Consider the following 22,933-nt stretch of genomic DNA (forward strand, 5'->3'; position numbering starts at 1 on the left):
TTGTGGCATTCTGCTTACCAACTAATCCTTTTATTTCTCTGACTGTAAATTCCGGGTCAGGCATTCTGCAAAAAAAAAAAAAAAAAAACTATTGTAAAAATAGAAAAGCAGATCTTATCGAAGAAACATGTCTGACAATGAGACACAATTACATAATTTAGAACTTCACTTCTATACTATAGCAGTCCTTTCAAAAAAAAATAAGCACACAAATACTCAGTAATGCTGATGAGATTTTGTTTGTTTTTCAACTGTTTTTGCAGGAAAGATCTGCACAACTACAAATGCAAATATAAATACATCTTAGTTGTTTTAAAAGGATCTGTTTACATTTAATGAGTTATGTTATTTGAATATGAACAACTTTAAATAATTACTGCAAGTGTATTGTGGTCCAGTTAACAATAGTTTAATTAAACACTTTAAGAGAAAGTGAAAACAACCTCAGTAGTAACAAAATTGTTGTTTTGTGTAGAACACTTCTTACCTGATCCCTAATTCATCTTTCTCTTTAAAAATAAGTGGTATCCTGAGGGCCTCCCTTTGCACATATTCATAAGTGAAGTCTGCAAGACAGGATATTGTCAGTTTTACTCCAAATCATGTAGCTATCTCTTCCTATATTTTTTGCTGTAAAAACGATATTTTGCCAGTCAAATCGTCATGTATTTTGTTGCAAGTGAATAATAAAGTTGTATGACATGATTTTACCTCTGCCCTCCATTAAGTGAACAAACTCTGAATTATAGCAGTCACTGGCAAGCTTTTCCTCCACGTTGAAACCTCTGATGTTTACAATTTCTTCCACGTCAGACAGATCCTCGTTCTCGTCGTACATCCTCCGGCAGATGGAGCGCTGCCATTGAAAAATGCCATTATTTACATGACAAAAACAGAGACACGCGTGAAAAGCCCACTGGCTATCCCTAAAAAGGCCCACTCTTCTCCACAGATGGTTACTAAAGAATAGCAAAGAGTCTCTGAACGTTCATTTAGTGTTTAACTTTAACGCGTAAAATATTTCAGTTTTTACAGCGCCACTTCGGTTACCATAGCAGCACAATTGTAAAATGTGACTTCTCGCGCTGCGAGCGTTTAATGACGCTTATCGAATGAGAAAGGAGCTGCTGGTGATAACTGTAATTGTTTCCAGTTAATCACCCGTCTTTAACAATTTGTCTTATTTATGTTTTCAAATGCTTGGTGAATGTTACACAAATAAAATAAGTTATGGTCTCTACAATTCGGCATACGCCGTTCTTTTTATTGTTTCCCCCAAACTTTACCAGCTTCCATGACATGACAAATACCCCCCAATGTTTTCAGTCGCAAACGTTAGCTAAGCTAACCCAGTCTCTCTTCTCACAAGCTAACGTTAACGCGGCGGATGCTACACACCAGCCTCCGTCCAGTTTCAGCACACGTCTCCACGGACTGGGCCATCGTCTCTTCGGGTCGTTTTCCAGCCTCTCAGTTTCGGGGAAGCATCCTCATGCGTAGTAAAGTTAAGGAGGCACTTAGCACGCTTTACGCTTCAAAACAAGGGAACCATGTTTTTGTGTCTTACGTCATGTTCAGGAACCAAAACATTGTTGGACAACGTCATGGCATGTCACTCCGCTGCTTTCCACTGTTTTTACAAGCCACAAACATTCATTACATAACATCGGCTTACAACGCATAAAAGCAACTTCCGTCCTTAGAGGACGCGTGTAGTTTAATTAACCACCTTTAAATAAACAGACTTTAAGATGATTTTAAAATGTTTTTCATGCATAGATGAGTAAAACTGCAGGCACCTAAACTAACACCTTGGGTTTTTTATATAATTAGATAGTGATAATATAACATTTTGTTCGTTCCAAATAAGGTTATGGTGTTAGGTGTTAGGTATATGACAAGTATATTTCTTGTCATATCAAGAAATATACTACTAACATTTTGTACTCATTTAAATTCCTTTTTTTATTTTTAACTCGGTTCCCTTTTGGATTAGTAAGATATTACTGAATCTGAAATTATTAAATTTCTGATTTTGGTCTGCATCTTTGTGCCTAAGGATGGGTTAGTTTTATTTTTGTTTTATTTTACTTGAAACCAACATGTCCCAAATCCTCTATCAAAGAACATAGTGTAAGATATTTGCTTTGCAAATTTATAGTAGTGCATTTGTGGCTATATGTCACCTCTTTTCCATACCACACCGCACTTGCGATGCCAAAACAAATTCAATCCAGTTTAAGATAAAAGTGGAAAAAATGTTTTCATGTTTCATCTCAACAAAGTTTGATCAATTTGTAAGTGTGTGCTACTTGACTTTCTGAGGCACAATTTTCATTTTTTGCAGAGTTCTGGGCTTTTCATTGTTCACAGCTGCAGTTAAGCCTTTATATTTTGCTTGTTGCTAACTCTTTCCCCCACAAATACAGCTCAAAGTGATGTGCTTGCAATGACCAAAAAGACTTGAGGCACCAAATACTTTTTGTGAACATTAGGAGCTGACTCCTGTCTGAGAGCTGCTTTATGTTTTTATTAATATGTGTTTACTTCATATCCACAACAGAATGTTGACAGAAGCTGCAGACTCCTTCTGGTTATCCCGGCATACTGAAATTAAGTGCCACAAGAAACTAGTATTGTATAATTTTGTCATGTGTTGCTGTTTGTTGATGTTTAGATGTTTAGATGTTTTCATCTAACAATAAACTTTTCACATTTTTCCAACACCCAGCATATTGCGAAAGTCTAAGCTTTTAGTTTGATACTTTGGACTGGATTTTCATTTTACAAATGCATGTCTGTACATGTTCACAAATATGACATAAGTTCAGCTTGTAAATTTTATTCAAGCTCTTGAATGACTTTTGCTTCACAATTTCCTTAAGGTAGTTGAAACTAAACTTGGAGTTTCATTTACTTTTAGTCAAAATCATTGAAATCACTTATTCCATATTCTAATTTACTGAGGTTTTTAAGTTCAGAACTTTTAATCAACTGACTTTAATTAATTGAGCCAAAAGATTTGGATCTCGGAATAGATTCGAAATTCCCGTCACTATTTGCTTGCGGATGTTGCCCTCGCCGCGCGTAGACTTGTGGGTAATTTAAGGTGCAAAGCAGATCAACACGCTGAAGGAAGACTGTGGGTGGAAAAAAATAGCTTCCGCAGTTACAGTCAGCCGACGAGTCTAAATGCTTCCTGAGGGGACATAGTTGTTCACTCCTTTTAGTTTTGTGGCGCAAGCTTTCCCAAACAGTTGCGCCGCTCGGCCGGTGTTGTGATAATTAGCGCAACATGAGTCTGAACGAGCATTCACTGCAAGCCCTGTCCTGGAGGAAGCTGTACCTGAGTCGAGCCAAACTGAAAGCTTCAAGCCGGACATCAGCTTTGCTCTCCGGATTTGCCATGGTAAAATCAAACTTCATATATAAATTTCTAGTCCCCTGGAGATGAACTCATCACATGACATTTTGTTTGTCCTTTCCTGTTAGGTCGCGATGGTGGAAGTGCAGCTCGACAACAAATACCCATACCCACCTGCTCTCCTCATCGCCTTCAGTGCCTGCACTACTGTGCTCGTTGCTGTTCACCTGTTTGCTCTGATGGTCAGCACCTGCATTCTGCCTAACATAGAGGCGGTCAGCAACGTCCACAACCTCAACTCTGTGAAGGAGTCTCCGCATGAGCGGATGCACAGACACATTGAGCTGGCTTGGGCTTTTTCAACTGTGATTGGGACTTTGCTCTTCCTCGCCGAGGTTGTTCTGCTCTGCTGGGTGAAATTTCTGCCCATTAAGCCCGACCAATCCAACAACAGCACCTTCTCCTCTGGTGTGGCTGCTGCTATTACCTCAACCTCTATAATGGTCCCGTTTGGTTTAATCTTCATAGTCTTTGCTGTGCATTTTTATCGCTCGCTGGTCAGCCACAAGACTGACAGACAGTTTCAGGAGCTGGAGGAGCTGTCTAACCTCACCAGGCTTCAAAACGAGCTCGACAACAGAGGGGAATCTTCAATATTACAATCGCCAAGCTCCCAGTTCCCATAGACAAAATACCCCGATCTGTATTGGAACTTCCTGAGAGGGCAGAAATTTAGGAATTACATTTTTACAAGAAAGATCTTTCACCATTTGAAGGTTTTACTTTTCTTTTTCTTTTTTAGAAGACACACTTTATCTTACTGTGATCTCATGAATGCGTCATAATGCATGTAGCTGGAAATCACAAAGTTCTCAATGTGATAGTAGCCTGATATTACCACTCGTTATCAGATATCCACCCACCATTTGTTTCCTGGTTAAAACATTATTCTGATCCTTTTTTTTAAAAAAAAAAAGATATATATTTTGAAGTTTGACCTGCTGAGGAATTACACGTTGTACATGTTATTGGTTTATGTGTTTCTAGGCCAAAAGTGGTGTGCTTGTTAACAGCTCTACTCATTATGTCAGACATATCATGCCTGGACTTGTTTCTGTTGCCTGCTGCATTTATTTATCATTTAGTAAAAAAAGCACATAATGTTTATCAGTTATTGCACATCTGTGTTTGTGAAACACAGCCTTTTAACTTTTTGCGTATTTAAAGAAATCTACTGTCCTGGCAGTTTCAAACAGTTTGCTGTATGTGTTGACTAATAAGCTGCCAACTTTACAGTATTAACAGAGTGCTGACATGTGTTGTGTTTTAATAAACACTTTTTAACTAAATGGGACTTGAAGTTCAGATGTCCAACACATGTCTTTAATTTTTATCCTTGTAAATTACAGCAATCCTGTAATCCTGCAATCATTTGTGTGACTATAGTTTATATTTTTAAACTTATCCTGTTATGGTTTTATTACACATTCTACATTCACTCCAGACCTGCAGGGATCAATAGCATTTATTCTCACTTGACTGTTTTGTTTTCAACAGTTAAATTAGTCCGTTTTGAATAAACTATTACTTATGTTAGTCTATCTAGATACTTATAAGTGTAAGGATGTCAGTGGCTGGACATGGCAGAGATGAGACCCACCTTTTTGAGGCTGACTGAAGGAACTGGTGGATTTCTAAATAGGTTTAATAAGTTCAATTGAACATATTATAGCTTCTGAAGGCAACAAATGAGCAAATCAAATTATCCATTGTCTACACTCGCCGATCTTTGAAGGGTCACATCTCCAGCTGCCACTGGGCAAGAGGCGGCATACATCCTGGACAGCTTGCCGGTTCATCGGAGGGAAACACACACACATATTCATACCTAAAGACAATTTAGAGAATCCAATTAACCTAAAAGTCATGTTATAGGACTGTGGAAGGCATACGTGCACAAGGAGAACATGCAAACTCCACAACGAAAAACCTCAGGCTTCTTTCATGTTATTAATTATAATAGTAACACCGGTGTCATTAATTAATGATCAAAAAAGTGGAATCTCAATGAAAACTATGACTGAGAGAACTTAATGAATGGATGGCGTTGTTTTATTGGCTTTCTGGTAACTGGATGAAGTAGGAACTTGCCGTTTTTCCTCCTGCTCTTTAATGGTGACATTGGCAAGCTGCTCTAGCTTCCCGTAAAACCAACTCCATGTCCACCAGTTGAATCTTGGAAAAAGAACATAAATACATATCAATCCTTGTCACTGAACTGAATACTTTTAGGTGTGTTTCCAAATTTTCCAGGAACCACTAGTGTAGTTTTCTGGGGCCATTCTTTGACCCTCCACTGTTTTCACTGCAACTGCCAGCATAAAAACAGATTACGTTGGTCAAATCTGACCCAAGAAAGCTGCCTTGGTGTAGGCTTTTAATATGACCCTGGAGATTTGAAGAGGGAAGGTGTGAAGCTTTTCTGATTGGTTCACTTTGATCAGTATAATGTTTTAGTGTTTCACAGTGCTGATTTTCCAGTGTACAAATAAAAACAATCACAATGCCAGCAGGTTTTCTGTTTGTCTGATAAAATGAGTGTGGAAGTGAACGGGTTTTAATACAGTCATAACTGTAAATAGTCACATACCTCTGGAAACGGAAACTGAGGTGGCGATGGTGCTGATTCCCTTCCAACATCTACAAATGTCCCACATTTTGCTATCCCATCCACCCAAAAGCCTTCATAAAGCAGGCCTTTGTCAGAGTAATAGAACTTTCCATCTCCGTTCCTCTTCCCATCTCGCCACGAGCCCTCATACCAGTTTCCATTGGCTACAGGAGAAATTGGTAAAAATTCCAATTAGACATACTGGAGCCCAAACGTTTTTCATTTGCAATTATGGGAAGAAATATTCTCCTACAAAATCTAATGATTCCTCGGCCGTGAGTCTTATGGTTCAGCCACTCTCCTTCATAAATGTCTCCGTTTTCGTAGTACATCCTTCCCCAGCCGTTGTGTTGGTCATCTGCCCACTCCCCCTCATACACTGCCGAGCTGTCAAAGAAGTATGTCCCATATCCCTAAAAAGACAGAAAAAAAATATATATCACTGTCTGGATACATATGTTTCACAGTCCAATATGAAGATAATAAATAAAGCATACATGCTTCTTTCCATTTTTCCATTGACCACAATACTTCCTTGCGTACTCCTTTGTTTCCGGGATTTGTACACTGTAGGTGCCATAACCATCACGTTTTCCGTATTTCCACTCCCCGTGATAAACGGCACCAGCTTTCTTCCAAACCTGAATTCCTTTGCCTTGACAAAGTTTTCAAAAAGTCAGTCATCTAAAATTCCGTCTTGCAGAGTATTTGGTTTAATATTGGCTAACTTGATATCGGCAAGTTTTGTTGTGGTAAATGAAAAGTGTTATCTAACCATGCTTCTTGTTCTCCAGCCACTCTCCGGTGTATTCATTTCCACAGACAGAGTAAACTGTGTGCCGCAGTCCACATTTCTGGGAATCTTTATCCTTCTGTACTGAAGGTGGGAGAGTTTTCTTAAATGGTTTATAAATTGGCATGACTGGAAGGATGTGGTGGAAATCCTGTGAGAAAAAAAAAGTATATATTTTAAACATTTAAGACGGTATGTTCACTCACTGCCCATTGATTTACAGACTAAGTGTTTTTTGCTTTTTAAAATGATCATCAGCTTCAGCAAATCTGAAGTTTAAACTCTGCACAGAACAGTTTCAAAACAGTGGGATGCCAGAGGGTTTTCTTACACTTGTGGCTTCAGATAATTCAGAGTTTTTGTGAAGTTCTCTTGAATAGAAATATATTGAAATCTTCAGAGTACTCTAATCTTTACAGCTAGATACCTGAGACACAGTGCTAAATTAGCAAGAACAATACAGACTTTTACAAGAGAATGTTGTTAGGTCTGCTGCAGTTGTCTCAGCCAAGCAACATCTATGCTACAGCTCCAAAGAATAGCAATCCACCTGAGCATTTAACAACACTCTTGTGAAAAAGCACATTTATATGTGAAAAAATAAGCTAAAACAGAGGCCCATATCATCCACCAAATCAATCAACTGGGGTAATTTCTACAGTAAAAAAAGTAAACAAACAAACAACATCTACTTAAAAAAATTACAGCTGGTAGCAAAATCCATAAGTACAGTCCACTATGCAGAATAGAGAGAAGAATCGCAGCTGAGGAAACCATTGATAAAGTCAACAAATTTAATGTAATGATACTGAAGATGTACATATGAGAAAACAACCACAAACTTAACATTCTTGTGAAAAAAATATGTGCAAACATCAGCTAAAACAAAGGCCCATATGACTAGCACCTTCACAGCTCTGAGGATTTATTCGGTGTTCTACAAACTTGCTGGAGTATGACATTTTTTCTATCAAAGTGGGGGAACTTTTACTGATAACTTCACAGAACTCCACTTAAAAATTTCTGAACTATCCCTTTAAAATCTGTACATCAAAATCAATGTCAGAACTTGGATTTTATGCAACATTATTTTTCCTTTGCAATTCTCTTGAGATTTTGTTTTAAAAAATATATTACTTAATTTCATTGTTGACTATTATGTCATTGCAGAACATTATAATGAATATGCAGCAAAAATTTGCAAAATTACCAAACCTTCATACGACTACCTTGTTTTCATTACTGAATAACGTTCTCAAGCAAAATGGGCCTTATCGTTCTATCAAAAACAATATAATCACAGAAAATTAAAGTCAAATTAGATTATAACTAAATATTTTGGAGCTACCTTTTTTTCTTATGTACATAATCACAAAGACATCTGGACAGTTAATGCGATTTTTTTTGGGACACATGTACTTAAAACATAAATTACTGTAAAACACCGTCCAGAAATTTTAAGTTAGATAAAAGTATTTTGTACCTCGGCAGTGTATCCAAGCGGATGACTTAAACGCACTCAACCCGCTTGGAAAAAATCAAGAAAACACAAGCTATATTAACTTCTTCCGCAGAACAAAAAACTGTTTGGTGTATCATAGCAACAGTAAAGTGCACTGTGATTGGTGGATAACGAATTCATTAAAACCCTCAAATTAAAATGATTTGTAATTAAACCTGTCAGTTATTTTCCAATATCTTAACAACTTTAATAAAAATTACGGAACTGTTTGTTGACTTTTAGCAGGTTCGGCTGCGGTTCAGCTACACTGCTTAATCGTTGGATGTGCGCATGCGCTCTGCCGCACAATTAAAACACGGAGAAGCAGTCTTTTGGAGCAGTGAGGACGAGCCAGTCCGAGTGGAACCTGGTGGAAAGTGTCTTTCCCGTCACGTTTCGTTTTGCTACGATGTCCAAACCCACTTTTGAGGCAGAATGGGAGGAAATAGAAAAGGAATACCAACAATTACAGGTAACCAGAACTCGCTTAATCGAGTGTTTTTCATGTGTAGTGGGTGCCAGTGACAGACACCGTAGCGGGGCTTTGGCACTTTGGTTCTTTGCTCTTCGCCATTCATTCTCGGCTCAGACTTAAACGCTGTAGTTAGTCTTCTCTCCTGCTGTATGTCGCTCCAACTAAGCTGTGAACTTATTTAACCATGACTTTATTTTTCTCTGACTGTAGTGCAACATCCTTGTGTTGTAGCAGCTAGCATTAGCTGCAGGTTACTTGACATTTTTCCCTGCCGCTAGAGAAGAGCTATAGTCCAGCTAAAGCTTTCAGTCTGACATGCTATGCTGCTGTTTGTTACACAATTGCTACCAAAGTTACGTAAAGGTTGTGCAAGGTGTTTGTTTGCTCAGGTTTTTTGCTTTGGTAAACTCTTAATAGACACTTACTCCCACCCTCTGTCATTAGTTATCAGGCTAGCTCACCTTTGCTACAGTTGGCTAACTTGAAACAACTCATGAGCAGACGATGCCAGTGCGGCGAGGCATCGTAATCAAGTTAACTTTAGACGTGTATCTGCAATGCCATGGAAGATGGAAATCTAGAGCTGCTCTTCAGGGAAGGAAATTGTGGTGGTGATGATCAGCTGTTCAGGGATTTCCATGATGAATGCTACTGCTACGTATTCTTCTTTCAGAGTCTATCGTAGTCTTGAATAAACTTGTTCAGGTGCATGATCAGTAGAGAACGCATTAAAAAAAATGAAAACGATTCAATGTCACAGACACTGGTAGTATCACTGATGTGAAGGAAAGAGACATAACTTATCTATGTCTTTAAATCCTGCTGCTTCTTCCCCTTCAGGTAGTGTCTCCTTATTCCCTAATATGATAATGTTACATACTACTTTAAATAAATGAATCCTCTTTGCTAAAAAGGTCCCATCACTATTGCCTTACTATTTGTCAAACTTGTTGAATTGGAAACCTGCATGCTTTCCAGTTCAAAAATGCTTTATTGATCCCAAAGGGAAATTAAATGTTGTTGTATCTCTTCTTAATTTAAATTCTTCAAAGATTTATTTTAGATGGCGTTGACAGGAAAGATCACCTGTAGCAGTGTGTATCACAGTGAATTTGAAGAAGCCTCTGACTGAAGACATTTAGTTTTTCTAAGACAGTCTCAGAGGATGGTCAGGGTTGTCCATAATGTTCTTGATTTTATGTAAAATATTTATTTGTATTATCATCTCAAGAGGTTCCACAGAGCAGAACCAGCCTTCTTTATCAGATTGTTGAGCATTTTTAGGTCCCTGGTTCTGATGCTACTGCCCCAACAGATGGTGGCAGAACAGATGATGCTCTCAACAACAGAATCTTAGCTTCCTCAACAAGAACAACCTACTCTGACCCTTCTTATAGACGGCTTCACTGTTGCGTCTCCCCTCCAGTCTGTTGCCCAGGTGAACACCAAGATATTTATATTCCTCACCCACCTCCACTTCTTCTTCCTTGATGGAAATATGGTTGGATCTTACCCTGTTTCTCCTGAAATCTACACTCATCTCCTTTGTTTTGTTCACATTCGAGATAAGATCATTGTTCCCACACCATGAGACGAAGTGGTCCACCAGCTTTTTGTACTCGCATTCTTGTCCATCTCTGACACAGCTGACGACTGCAGAATGATCTGAGTATTTCTGCAGAGGACATAAGTCGGGCTTCGGCTGTAAATCAGAAGGTGAAAAGGAAGTACAGTACAGTACAGTACCCTGTGTTGCTGACCACCTGGTTAGACACAAAGACCTTCCATCCAGTGAACTGTGATCTGTTTGTCAGGTAGTCATAGATCCAGCATCTATAAGAAATGGCAAACCAATGTGGTAAATATATTCATGAAATGACAGTTAACCAAAGTTTTAAAGGAGATTGTGTTTTTTCATATCAAAGTAGAAATGCTAGAGAAGTGCCAAACTGGTCAGTCTAAGTTTATTTGCCTATTTAACAAATGGTGAAGAGCATCTACATGTATGAACATGTATTTTTTGTGTTGACTGATACAAGGCAACAGTTTTATTGTAAAGTTTGTTGTAAAAAACCTTTTAGAAATGGAATAATAATAAAAGTATTACAACTTCTGCCCTACCTAGTGTTATTATTACCGTTTAGTCATTAAACACTAAACTAAATGAGTGTTTAATTAAATTTCCCTTTGGCTAGATAAAATATTATTGCATTTGAATTGTGTTGTAGAGGCAGGAATTCAACATATTACAATAAGTCACTCCTTGGCAGTAATTGTCCTACCACTTCCTCCACAACGTAACCTCAAGTATTCAACTGTTCAGATGTAAACTCCTGACTGACCTGAGGTACAATGTGGTCCTTAAATTGGTCATGTGCACATCAACAGCTTTAATGAGCTTGAGAAAACTCATGTGACATAAAGCACAGGCACTACTTTATATCACACACCTCGGGATGTTTTATTGCACAGCAGAAATCTGTGTGTGATTTCATTCGGTGGACTTGGTTAAAATACAGAAACCTAAAGAGCAAACCAATAAGGAACCAAGACGTAAAGACAAAACCACGTTCTTTGGAGTCTGAAAACTCAAGTCTGTTTAGGTTAAGTTGTCAAAAGCATTTCTAAAAACCTATTAGTGGCCGCGGTCGTTTCTGTAACAGCTTGTGTTGTCTGCAGGGATACATTCATTCTGCGGCGTGTTGTTTATCTCGCCGCTTAATGCAGAGTCATGGGCGGATTTTGTTCAGACGGAGCTCAAATTAAATTTCACAGAGTGAAGCGTTCCCTGCTGACAATTTTTTATTTATTTATTTTTTTAAATAATGTTAGCGCTTTGACATCTGTACAAGTGTCTTAATGTAACTCATATTTCTGCTTATTGTACCTCCAGGAAACTCATAAAATATACAGACACAAACTGGAGGAGCTCACCAATCTTCAGGCGACATGCAGCAGCTCCATCAGCAAACAGAGAAAATGTCTGAAAGACCTGAGGCTCAGCTTGAAGAAGTGAGTACTGCCCGCATTTAGGGGAAAAGAAACAATTTTTGTTTGGGTTCAAAACAGTGAGACTCAGTTAATGATGTGCTTGGACTGAAGTGTCTATATCTATATTGCCTCGCAAAAGTCTCCATACTCCTTTAACTTTCCCACATTGTTCAATGTTTCAACCACAAGCTTCTGTCTAAATACAAGACAATCCAATAGAGGCTGTAAAAGACTAAAGAGTTTAGGAACTGTTCGCCATCCAACCGGATAGCAGCTGCACATTATTGAGGTTTGTGGGTGTCAGAGTTGACACCTATTAAACACAGCAAATAACACAGGAAAGACAAGAGAGTTAGATTCTTAATACTCGCGAGGAGAACAGACAGAGATGTGCTTTCAGTTACAAATCTCCTACCGCTCTGAAGCACATTTGCCTGCCCCTCTCTTTTTATTGTCTTTAGGATCCCTAATCACAGAGAGCGCTGTAACTCTAAAGGGAAGGGGGAAACACTTCATCACACAGTCACAGCGCCAAGATTATCACTAACTAACAACACAATCTATCTAACACTAGCTTATCCAGTTCCTGACCCAGGATCAAACAGGACAAGTTGTGAATCTTCACGGCGATGGTTTTATAGCTATCTAAGAGGTCAAAGCGGGGCGTTCTGTGAAGAGCTGATGTCACTGCTCTTCTTCAGAGAGGCCCTCTGAGAAAGGAAAGCAGACTGATTAACAATATAGAAACATTTCTTAAAACATATGACTAAACTAAATAAGTAAGACTACATAAACTAAGAACATAATAAAGATATAACAAATAGTTGATAATAATACAATTTACCCAACAGTGGGTGTGACGCCACAAAACATGACAAAGATGAAGAGATATGGATACTTTTGCAAGGCACATTCTCATTCTGATTCCAGTCACAGGTGTAGATGGATGTTACTGCCTTAAAAAAAACAACAACATATTTTTCTGGCACTGAAATTTTCTTGCTCATCAGCATTTACTTTGGTCTTCACAGGTGTGCGCAGACGTGCGATGAAAATCAGCTGAAAATAATAACAGACATCAAATCACAAATCAAAGAAAAAGAAAATGTTTTCTTTGATATGGAGGCCTATTTGCCAAAGAAGAATGGGTGTGTGCTGTTTGTTTTTTCCATGTATTTGTTCTTTTCCTTATTCGGTAACATGAGAACTGTTTTTAATCCATGAAACTGTACTGACCTGTTTTGTGTTCTATTTATTTATTTATTTTTTAATTTCAGGCTGTACCTGAGTTTGGTCCTGGGCAACGTGAACGTGACGCTCCTCAGTAATCAGGCAAAGTATGGAAAATGCAAAACGAGTTGACTCCAAGATGGGAAAAGGAGATGTTGTCTACTTGCCCATCTCACCCGTGTTTCATTTGCATAGATTTGCCTACAAAGACGAGTACGAGAAGTTCAAGCTTTATATGACGATAATCCTGATGTTTGGAGCCATAACTTGCCTCTTTTTTCTTAACTACCGGTAAGGTAATGCTTCCTCTTGAAGGAGTAGTCTTATAACGTTTTCTTAAATAATTTTTTTTTTTTTTTAATCTTCAGAGTCACAGATGAAATCTTCAACTTTTTGCTGGTCTGGTACTATTGCACTTTAACCATAAGGGAAAGCATCCTCATCACTAATGGTTCCAGGTGTGTTTTGACGATGATCTCATAAAAGATTTCTCCGTTTGGGTTTTTGAAAATAACGCAGCTGTTTTTGCTCTCCTTCCCTTTTTTTCTGTTTCAGGATCAAAGGCTGGTGGGTGTCTCACCATTATGTGTCCACTTTCCTGTCAGGTGTTATGCTTACCTGGTGAGATGCCTGTTTCGCATGTAGTTCAGTAACACACCAAGAAGGTGAAAGTCATAAAATGCTAAAGCGTGTTTCTGTTTGTCACTGTATTTTTGGACAGGCCTGAGGGACAAATGTATCAGATGTTTCGAAACCAGTTCCTTGCGTTCTCCATTTATCAGAGTAAGTCTTGTGGTTCGCTTACCCAGATTTGAGCTTTTTCCCCAAAAAGTCTTTCTCTCTTGTCTAATGTTCTTTTTTTTTTATTTTACATGTTTGTATATTTGAAAGCAAAGCATACAGTGCTGTAAAAAAAGATTTCATTGTCCACCAGGACTTTATTAGGTTTGATGACGCGATCGCAGCTATTAATGCAAATTCACTCATCATTCTCAGATTTTATGTATTTTCACCAGTCGTCGCAACTTCTTTGCAAATCCGACCAACAATCCTAACGTTTTCTGTATTTCCTTCTTTTCTGAAATGCAGTATTACAGTTTGAACTTTAAAAACCATGTTGATAAAAATAGTCCCAATCAGAGGGCGAAACGAAGATGGCTTGTATGTTTTTGTTTTTTTTAGTTTTGCATGACAGGATATTTACAGCTAACCACACTGTGCTCAGGATTGGTGGCACCGGCGTGAGCTTTGAGCTCACTTTACAGCGTTTAGCACCTCCTGCACAGTGGAGGGTCATAAATCAGCTGTAGAAAACAATCCTGGTTTCCTGAATGAAGGGATGTGACTAAACATTTCCATTCTTAACAAATGGTCCTCCTAAATCGCTTTCTTGATCAGAGAACTGAATATGCCAATTGTTCCTAATCGGTGCTAATCACTATTCTCAAATCATATGGAGAAATATTGTTGTTCTGTTATTTAAATATATTAAAACTAAGAATTTAGACTATTTTTAACAGCATTTACTTTCACACACTGTCTTGTTCAATAAAATCCAGCTAAATGTCTGGAACAAAAAAAAAGCTATCAGTTTGAGTGTGACCAGTACATTACTGATGAAACTTTATCTTTGTTTAGTCAGCTTTTCTCCTCCCAGCTTCTCACAATTCTATCTATCAAAGGCAGTAGCAGTGGTGAGTTTGTCTTTCAGGGCGGTTTCATCTGAAAATTCAACAAGTGAAAGTCAATATCCAAGATAAAAACAAATTTAACTGCTGGGCAATTAAACCATTGACAAATATTTGCTTCTAGCAAGCACGTTTACCCTAAATTTCCATGTACATATTGTTCAATTGGATAAATAAGCTTTAAATTAATAAAATTGAGGCTGTTTGAAAAGTTAATATCCAAACTTGGAGAGTATAACGTGTTGCACACTAGTGATTAAAATCATTGCTTATTGATACTCATTATGTGGTAACTTTCTTCAGTCTCAGGCGATGGTTCAGATTGAAAAAACATTTAATTTAAATAATCCCTGCTCATAATTTCAGGGTACAAAACCTTAAATGGTTGGATTTTTTTTTTTCTAAGCAGATTGAATTGGTGTGTTGTAGTATTTTCTGTCTCCCTACCTATATATTTTTCTGTGAAATCAGTTTATTCTTATCACATTTCTATAATCCAGTAATTATATTCCTATCATTTCCACAATTCTAGGCTTTGTTCAGTTCCTCCAGTATTACTACCAGAGCGGCTGCTTATACAGGCTGCGCGCTTTGGGAGAGAGAAATCAGCTTGACCTCACAGTGGGTGAGTTGTACACTATTTTTGGTGCTAGTCATTTCAATCGTTTGAACCCTTTAGTCATCTGCAGCGGCATGTCTAGAAAATTGGGGTAAAGGTGAAGAACGGAGACAGCTGTAGCTCTTACTCTGTTGGGATGCAGATGTCTGGGAAACTCGAGTGAGGCATCTTCAAGCTATCTCCAATGTCAGATTGTTGTGCGGAAAATATAAAGTAGTAGTGTAATAATATCTCAATTGGTCTGTGGCACGATAAGGTTATAGTTGGGTTTCTGTTGCAGAGGGATTTCAGTCGTGGATGTGGAGAGGGCTCACTTTCCTTTTGCCTTTTCTATTCTTTGGCCACGTAAGTCCAACAAGTCTTGCCTTTCTGCTTATATTTAATGCATTAAAATAAAAATCTGAGTTATGCCACGTCACATTTAGCATTTGTAGACATTGCAAAAGTTCTGATGGCGATGCTTAATTTGTTTGCAGTTTTGGCAGCTGTACAACTCTGTGACCCTTTTTCGCTTGGCAAGACATGACGACTGTAAGGAGTGGCAGGTAAGGATCGGGTTGATGGATGCAGTCGTTCAGTCAAACACATCTTGGTTTCAAAAAAAAAAAAGAGCTATATTTAAAAAGATTTTTTTTATGTCAAACATCACCATAATTTCCTGATCTGGGACTTGTATGTTCTGGGGCTTTAAAACATCAGGTTTGTTGAAACTTGTAAAGGTTTTTGTCCTGCTTCACACATTTCTGGCTTTGCTTTGAACACCATAGGATTTATTCACTAGCGTTCCAGCTGCTGTTCCCAACAAGTCTGATGCTGATCGTTTAGAAGTGGTTTAACTTTCTCATTGTTTACACTTCTAGAAAACTACATTTTAAAAATAGTAATTCGTAAAGTTACCTCATTGGCATATGGTTTTTGTTTACCATATTCAGTGTAGAAAGAAAATCTCAAATGATACGAATAATTTTCTGAAAAAGAAACTAAACAACAATACAAGGTGATATTTTGTATATGACTGCAATTTCAATGATGGTGACTAGAGTTTCATTTTTCTTGAATTTTAATAATATTCAGCTCAAAATTTAAGAGAAAACAAATTTTGTGTGCAAGACTAAAATGAAAGTTGGTTTTCATCCTAACCCGAACAAGTGGTGACACAATCTTGTCTCTTTTTGTTTCATGAATTTCATATATTTAGTTTATTGTAACAGTTTCACATTTTAGAGTGTTAAAACGGTTTCTAGTACAGCTTTGGTTTCTGTTTATTTGTAACCTTTTTTTTTTTTTAATTATTGAAACAGGTTTTCTTTGCTTGCTTTCAGATATTCATGCTGGCTCTAACGTTTCTCGTCTTATTCCTGGGAAACTTTCTTACAACGTTAAAAGTCGTCCACCAAAAAGTTCAAAAGAAGGAGAAGGACATCTAAAAAAATGGCGACTGAATAAGTTCGGTGAAACCTCTCTGATCCTTGAAAGGACCAGCAATCGCAGGTCAAACACGCACAATCGTTTACCGGACTGACCCCACCAGGCTGAGTCTGGATGGAGCTGAGGCTTCTCTCAGCCTTCGACGGCAGCAGCAGCTTCCAGCCAAAGTATCCCGCTGACAGGTTCTTACTTTACGGTAACTTGATGTTGCTGTGAACCAGTGTGGATGATCACCAAACAGGAGGAGCAGTTTCTTGCTTTATTGTGTGTATATATTGTGGACAGAATGTGTTTCTATGGATTTGTGCATGAATTTCGGAGCGCCTTCGCTCAAATCATTATGCAAGGACAGGTAGCAGAACAGAACAAAGTTTGCCTTTCAACACTTGAACGTCTGCCCTGCGCATACTTCTGTGAAGTAGTAATAGTCAAACTGGCGCTGGCTTGTATTCTCTTTGGCACTTCAATGAACTTTTTTTTTGTTTTTCTTCATGAGACATTTAAAGCCACTGTCATGTTACATCAGAGTAAACCAGCACACAGTTCAAGCCCATGACTCTAAAAGCATTTGTTAAAGGGATGGGGGAAAGGTCCTCACTAGTGTACTTTGCTCTATTTACAGTCAGAGGGAGCTTTTTTTGTTGTTTTTAGTCAGAAAACTTCCATTTAAAAAGGGAATTTGACGTTTGTTAAAAACCAACTTTAGTGAAACGGCAAGGAAGCGCACATAACAATGTAGCTTGTGATTTCTTACAGACGTAGACACTTTACATTTTACATCTTAACATTTTGTTAAAAAAACGTCTAGCAGAAATTTGACTGATGGTCTTAATCTTGCCGAAGACACTTAAAAGTTCAAAATGCACTTTTCAGGTCCTGGCCGTTCTGGTTTCTTCTGTTGTTTTGTTGCATAATGTTGTACAAGTGATCAAATGCTGCTGTTTGTGCCGCTACTCAGATTTATTCAGCTAAGAGTACTGTTGTGTTTTTTTCCGTTTTAAGTTGCGTAAGCGTACCACTATTCTGTAATATTGCACATTTTATTTTTGATTAAATCATTCACTGTAATGTTTTTTTTTTGTTTTTCAGTCTTTTTAATCTGTTATTTCAAAATTTGTGTGTTTGTTGCCTTATTCTACCCCCCAAAAAAGAAATCTTCCATGCTATTTTGAAAATGCCACAGTTATTCTTTATTATTATTATTATTATCATTTCAACAAATTTTAGTTCCATCAGAGAGCACGTAGAACTCCTTTTTATTCAGGGGGGGAAACTGAAGCTCTTTGAGGATCAGATTGTTCCATTTTTATGTCGTAATGCACAAATAATCTTATTTCACAATGTGGCTGTTCATTTCATGTGTCTGAAGTGTGGTCAGTAACAGAGGACATGTGCCAGTTTCTTTAACCTGTGTATGTTGTTGTGAACAAAACCCACGCTACATTAAACACAAATATGTAACTGTTTATGTGAAGATTTGCTTTTATTTTAATTTTGGAATATTAATAGCACTTGACATTTAACGTGCTAGTTTATTTTCTGCCTCAAGTGGGCGCTGTTGGTAAAGTTAAGAATTACTAACAGGCCTGCCATGTTGGTAGCCAACCAGTGCTACTTTAAAGTCACAGTACCAATACGTATTGAAAACCAACAACTATTCTAAGTAGGATTATGTTGCCTACGAATGTCAGCTCAAGAACTGATTTCCATTAATAAATAGGTAAAGACAACTTTCTGCAGTTGTGGTGCAAAATACTTTCAGGAAAAAAAATACTTGTACATAAACACAAAAAGTACAAAACGCATACAAGAAGTGTCTTGTATGCTACATTAGAAAATGTCACTACAACTTGCAAAACTGCCCTTCCTGTTGCAGCAATCGCAATTTTTGTTGCGCTGTTGAAGATTACTAACCGGCCTTCCGGGGCGCACATAAGACGCATCCTATCAGGGTTTTTTTTTTGTTTTTTTTTTACTTTCATATCTGTGTAGGATGCAAATTATATTTGGCATCTCAAGTGTCCAAATGCGTTGACTATAGCAAAGGATCCTCTAACAATTGCCTGCAAGAGCGTTGGATCCTGAAAGTTTGTATCTTCACAGAATAAGACATTTTTTCTTCCTCTTGTTGTTCCTCTGTTTTCGGTTGAAGGCCAGGGCTCTTTTTGTCGCCTCTCTGAAAATGTCCTCCACGTTCTCCTGATGTTTGGCCGAACACTCAAGATAGAGCTCCGCGTTCATCTCCTGCCGAGTCTCCTCGCCCTAGGCCCAAACACACCAAGAATTACACTGTGCGGCTGACAGTATGACAGCATGCAAATAAAAATAAGCAATTGGGACATGATAGAGATAATGTGGTTTAAATGTTTGGTTTGGCCGCTTCCTCTTTCGTATTGCTCTGTGCCTCCTGCAATCTTGCTTAAAAGGTTCTGCTTTGTAGATCAGTAAATGCTGATGCGCTTTTCTTACCTGAACGTAGGTAATGGGATTCAGATTCATGGCCTTCAGTTTCCTTGAACACTCTTTATCCTTCCTGAGGTCAGTTTTGCAGCCAATCAGGATCACCGGTGTGCCCCTGCAGAAGTGCCTCACCTCTGGGTACCACTAGATAAATATGAGATTTGAACATTGTGTTGAGAACTGGAAGCCTGGGTTATCTGATTGCATTACCGTGCTTGTTTCTGCTTGACTGGATAATCTGTATGGAGGTTTAAACGGCAATAGTTCTTGAGTTAATCAGCAAAAAGAATGCAGCACTTCTTCAACATAGCTTTCGCTACTAATCATTAGCAGATAAAACCTGAAACTCCACTTTGGCATAAAGAATCTCTATCCATTGCTTTGTGCTGTGTGTGTGTGTGTGTGTGTGTGTGTGTATAGCTTGACGCAAGGTATGTTGGAGGTGTGCACCTTGATCATAACATTCTCAAAGCTGGTAGGGTTGGTCACATCAAAGCAGATTAAAACCAGATTAGCTTCTTGGTATGACAGTGGCCTCAGTCTGTCATAGTCATCTTGTCCTAAAGAAACAAAAGCACAAGCTATGTGGGTAAAATAACAGCTATAGAGAAGAAACCATGCATGGTAATGCACAGCAGAACTGAGCAGCATCACTCAATAATGAATATACCAGCATGTGAAAAAGCTGCGAGTAAAGACATAAAACCACATCCTGAATTAGGTTTCCCTCTCTACAGATGCAGGGCGCCCTGCCAAAAGATAAGCTTCGGCACAGACTGTCATGACTTTCTAAAGCAAAAACATTTAAGTACTGTGTGCCTTCCCGTGAATCTTACAGGAAGCTGTGTGACAAACATGTACTTCTTATTCCTGGGTAATTATTTAAAAAAAAAGAAGAAGAAAAAAAAAAAAGAAACCACAATTAATGCAACATTGCCATGAACATATGCAACCAAGTCAGTATGGGAAACAAGAGGTTTGCTCATTCAGTTCACAAAGAAACAGAAACTGTACAAAAGATCTCTGATCTTTGACACAGAATACTAAATATGGAGCGCTTTTCTTTTTTTTTTTTAAAGAAAGCACTAAAGTCGATGCGCATCTTGACATAAAAATATTACAAATTAAGCTAAAACTAAATTAAAAAAATAGGTATTTTTCTAGTAAAAACTAAACAGGTTGTATTTTATGTTAGTATGTAATGAAGGGTTGGTTATCACTAACTTGTCAGTTTCTCTGTCATAAATATCAACTTTTTCTACTTCCTCTACATTTGTTGCTCACCTACCAATTCAGTGACCAATAAAATTTTACAGGCCACAAATTTATTATCTAAAATAAACACTTTGAAATGTGTTGCCATCCCGATTAATTGACAGCATTGCTGACTCTGGGCCAGAATGCAGCGTTATTATATTATCAACATGTGGACAAGGTGTGTGACCGCTGAGTTCAAGATGTTCTAAACCTTCTTTATGATGTGAAATGTGTTGTGTCAAGAGTAAAAACGGGATGAATTGTAATAAGGAAGTGATATTTCTCTTACCGGCTGTGTCATACAGGTTGAGCTTTATCTCTTTTCCTCCCAAGGAGATAGTTGTGACATACTTTTCAAACACTGATGGAGCATATTTCTGTTTAGGAAAACAAAAAGACAGACTTATTTTTATAACTGAATGTTTAATATCAACTTCAGATCACATTAAGTTATTTTTTTTTACATGAATTCTTTCACATTTATCATATAAAGTGTTGTCTGTATATTAAAGTCTCAATGGGAGCTCCTCTTACCTCTGGAAAATCACCTTTGGCATAAACCATCAGAAGAGAAGTTTTCCCACAGCCTCCATCTCCCACAATCACAATTTTAAGTTCTTCCACCTTTTTTGTGGTACCGCTGCCGGGTCCGGCACCGTTCTGTGTCATGTTTTGGTTCCCTCGAAACAGTCAAATACGTGCCAGGCAGTACGAGGCAAGACGGTGCTCCCTCCAGATTTTAGTGAGAGATTTTGTGAAAACAGGTAAATCTACATTTGGATCGAGTTGAGATCACATAGACAGGAACAGGCATGTCTCATGGTTTACCAGGTAGTTCAAACAGCTCACCACTTCCTCTTCCTGTCAACATGACGCCGTTTCCAACTGTCCCCCCCTACACTTCTCTCCTGCCCCATCATCAGGCATGCTCACAGAGAGCTGCAGAGAGCCTGCAGCCGAACTGCACATGTATCATTACCAAGACTGGCTACTCCTACTTCCTCTTCTGCTTATTTCATCCTGTGGGTGTGGGCTCAAAGTGAGGGACAGCCTCCACCGAGTGTGGATTTGTAAGGAGGGAAGATAGCACTTAACCTAAAAACACGAATGCTTTAGTACAGTGAGTGGGCTTTTGTTTGCACGAACATCACTATAAAACCATTTCTTACTTCTGTGGTTCAGAAAAGTGTGAGGATGCTTTGACGGCGGTGAATGTAACCTCACACCTTCTTGACAACTGTTTTTGTACATGTGGAGGCAGGTGAAGAAACTGTAAAGTCTAATTTGAGTGGAATATTTATATCACCAGTAGGCGGGATAACTAAGACACAAAAAGTTATATTTGATGTGCTTATAAGTGTTTGTATATTTTAAGTTCAGCTGAGTTTCAGATTTCCATTTTGAATTATTTCCATTCAACAAGGACGTTTTCTTCTGATAACTGAGACGCCATTGCTCAACAGGTAAAACAATGGAAAAGGAGTGTCATTTAAAAAAAGAATTAATTTGCATTTAATAAAAATTGGCTTCCTGGAAACGATTTAAACCCTCTTTAACAATCAATGGAATTTTTTTTTATTGGCATTACAGCAATCAGATCTTTCCACAATTGTGGACCAGCTGTTTTCCATGTTTCCACTGGTATTTTGAAGATTTATGTTTGGCAAATAGCTACAAGTCTCTGAGGTTGTAAGGTTATCTTGTCACCAACCTTCATGTTCAACTCTAAAAATGTCGGTCAAATTAAACAATTACTTTAAATCTTTAATCTGTTTGTATAATCAAGAAGATTTGTTTTTTTTATTCCGATGATACTAAGTGGAAAAAATCATGAGTCATCCACCAAGTCTTCAGAGGACTTGATTTTACACGGCCACAAACGGCTTATATTTTGTCAACAACATTCCAAGACAGGTTTCAGCATCTCACCAGGCCAAAATCAGAAGGTACTTTGAGGCGTATTGAACAACATAATCAGTGTGTCATGATTTTTAGTTGTGGGTTAATGTGTCAAACTACAGCTACACCCTGAGGCAGACATGGTCTATCTGGCTCGGATTAGGGAGGTATCGATGCACAATAGGCATAAACAATCACTCCTTGCTCAAAAAAAAGAATATATATATATATCTCAAGATAGTAAATGTAATTAACAGCGCTCTAAAAGTGAAGTATATTTTTCAAAAACAATTTTGGAAACGGTTTAACTGATGAGGATTACAGAATAACACAATCTGCTCGGGTAGAGTGAGTAGATCACAGGGAGTAAGCGTTCATCATCAGAACATACCAAAATGTTCTTGAATGGACCAGTTTACTTAACATGAAGGCATTTCAGCTGAAACTGAGGTAGGCTGTAAAGTCAAATTTGAAGATTTATGTTAGAAGACAGCAAGTAGAAGAAGCTATCACTTTAGAATGACAGGTTATAAATTTGTACTATTTGAAAAAGGTAT

General features: G+C 38.0%; 5 protein-coding genes and 1 long non-coding RNA gene across 7 annotated transcripts in view; 3 read left to right on the forward strand and 3 right to left on the reverse strand.

The window, feature by feature from the left end:
• The window catches only part of kdm2bb (lysine (K)-specific demethylase 2Bb), a 19,606-nt gene extending 17,996 nt beyond the window's left edge, over nt 1-1,610 (reverse strand). The window contains exons 1-4 of one of the 2 annotated variants that reach the window (XM_016679601.1): nt 1,399-1,610; nt 712-856; nt 488-566; nt 19-65 (exon numbers count right to left, since the gene is read on the reverse strand). In XM_016679601.1, coding sequence (XP_016535087.1) covers nt 19-65; nt 488-566; nt 712-856; nt 1,399-1,443 — 316 coding nt within the window. In that variant the 5' untranslated portion in view covers nt 1,444-1,610. The remainder of the gene's footprint in view (nt 1-18; nt 66-487; nt 567-711; nt 857-1,398) is intronic. The other variant, XM_007567788.2, reaches the window with a different exon arrangement.
• Nucleotides 1-4,710, forward strand: part of LOC107838157 (uncharacterized) — a 7,561-nt gene extending 2,851 nt beyond the window's left edge. Inside the window, exon 2 of the long non-coding RNA XR_001664210.1 lies at nt 4,342-4,710. This is a non-coding gene — a long non-coding RNA (uncharacterized LOC107838157). The remainder of the gene's footprint in view (nt 1-4,341) is intronic.
• orai1b (ORAI calcium release-activated calcium modulator 1b) lies at nt 3,112-4,698 on the forward strand. The gene is made up of 2 exons (XM_007567799.2): nt 3,112-3,409; nt 3,493-4,698. The coding sequence occupies exons 1-2, from the start codon at nt 3,296-3,298 to the stop codon at nt 4,048-4,050; spliced, it is 672 nt and encodes a 223-aa protein (XP_007567861.1). The 5' UTR covers nt 3,112-3,295; the 3' UTR covers nt 4,051-4,698.
• Nucleotides 4,338-8,420, reverse strand: morn3 (MORN repeat containing 3). Its single transcript, XM_007569796.2, has 6 exons — nt 8,312-8,420; nt 6,811-6,979; nt 6,533-6,690; nt 6,289-6,448; nt 6,015-6,199; nt 4,338-5,599 (listed from the first exon to the last, which is right to left on the reverse strand). Exons 2-6 carry the CDS (start codon nt 6,953-6,955, stop codon nt 5,534-5,536), a joined length of 714 nt encoding a protein of 237 aa, XP_007569858.1. The 5' UTR covers nt 6,956-6,979; nt 8,312-8,420; the 3' UTR covers nt 4,338-5,533.
• Nucleotides 8,421-8,627: 207 nt separating this feature from the next.
• On the forward strand, nt 8,628-18,224 carry tmem120b (transmembrane protein 120B). Its single transcript, XM_007567822.2, has 12 exons — nt 8,628-8,801; nt 11,698-11,816; nt 12,827-12,943; nt 13,073-13,132; nt 13,221-13,316; nt 13,394-13,483; nt 13,581-13,646; nt 13,747-13,808; nt 15,246-15,338; nt 15,613-15,677; nt 15,809-15,877; nt 16,655-18,224. The coding sequence occupies exons 1-12, from the start codon at nt 8,739-8,741 to the stop codon at nt 16,757-16,759; spliced, it is 1,005 nt and encodes a 334-aa protein (XP_007567884.1). The 5' UTR covers nt 8,628-8,738; the 3' UTR covers nt 16,760-18,224.
• Nucleotides 17,761-21,898, reverse strand: rhof (ras homolog family member F). Its single transcript, XM_007567810.2, has 5 exons — nt 21,012-21,898; nt 20,767-20,854; nt 19,671-19,780; nt 19,230-19,364; nt 17,761-19,022 (listed from the first exon to the last, which is right to left on the reverse strand). Exons 1-5 carry the CDS (start codon nt 21,144-21,146, stop codon nt 18,858-18,860), a joined length of 633 nt encoding a protein of 210 aa, XP_007567872.1. The 5' UTR covers nt 21,147-21,898; the 3' UTR covers nt 17,761-18,857.
• Between the last annotated feature and the right edge of the window lie 1,035 nt (nt 21,899-22,933).

The sequence above is a fragment of the Poecilia formosa genome, unplaced genomic scaffold (genome assembly GCF_000485575.1).
Source record: "Poecilia formosa unplaced genomic scaffold, Poecilia_formosa-5.1.2 Scaffold6, whole genome shotgun sequence".
Lineage (NCBI taxonomy): Eukaryota > Metazoa > Chordata > Actinopteri > Cyprinodontiformes > Poeciliidae > Poecilia > Poecilia formosa.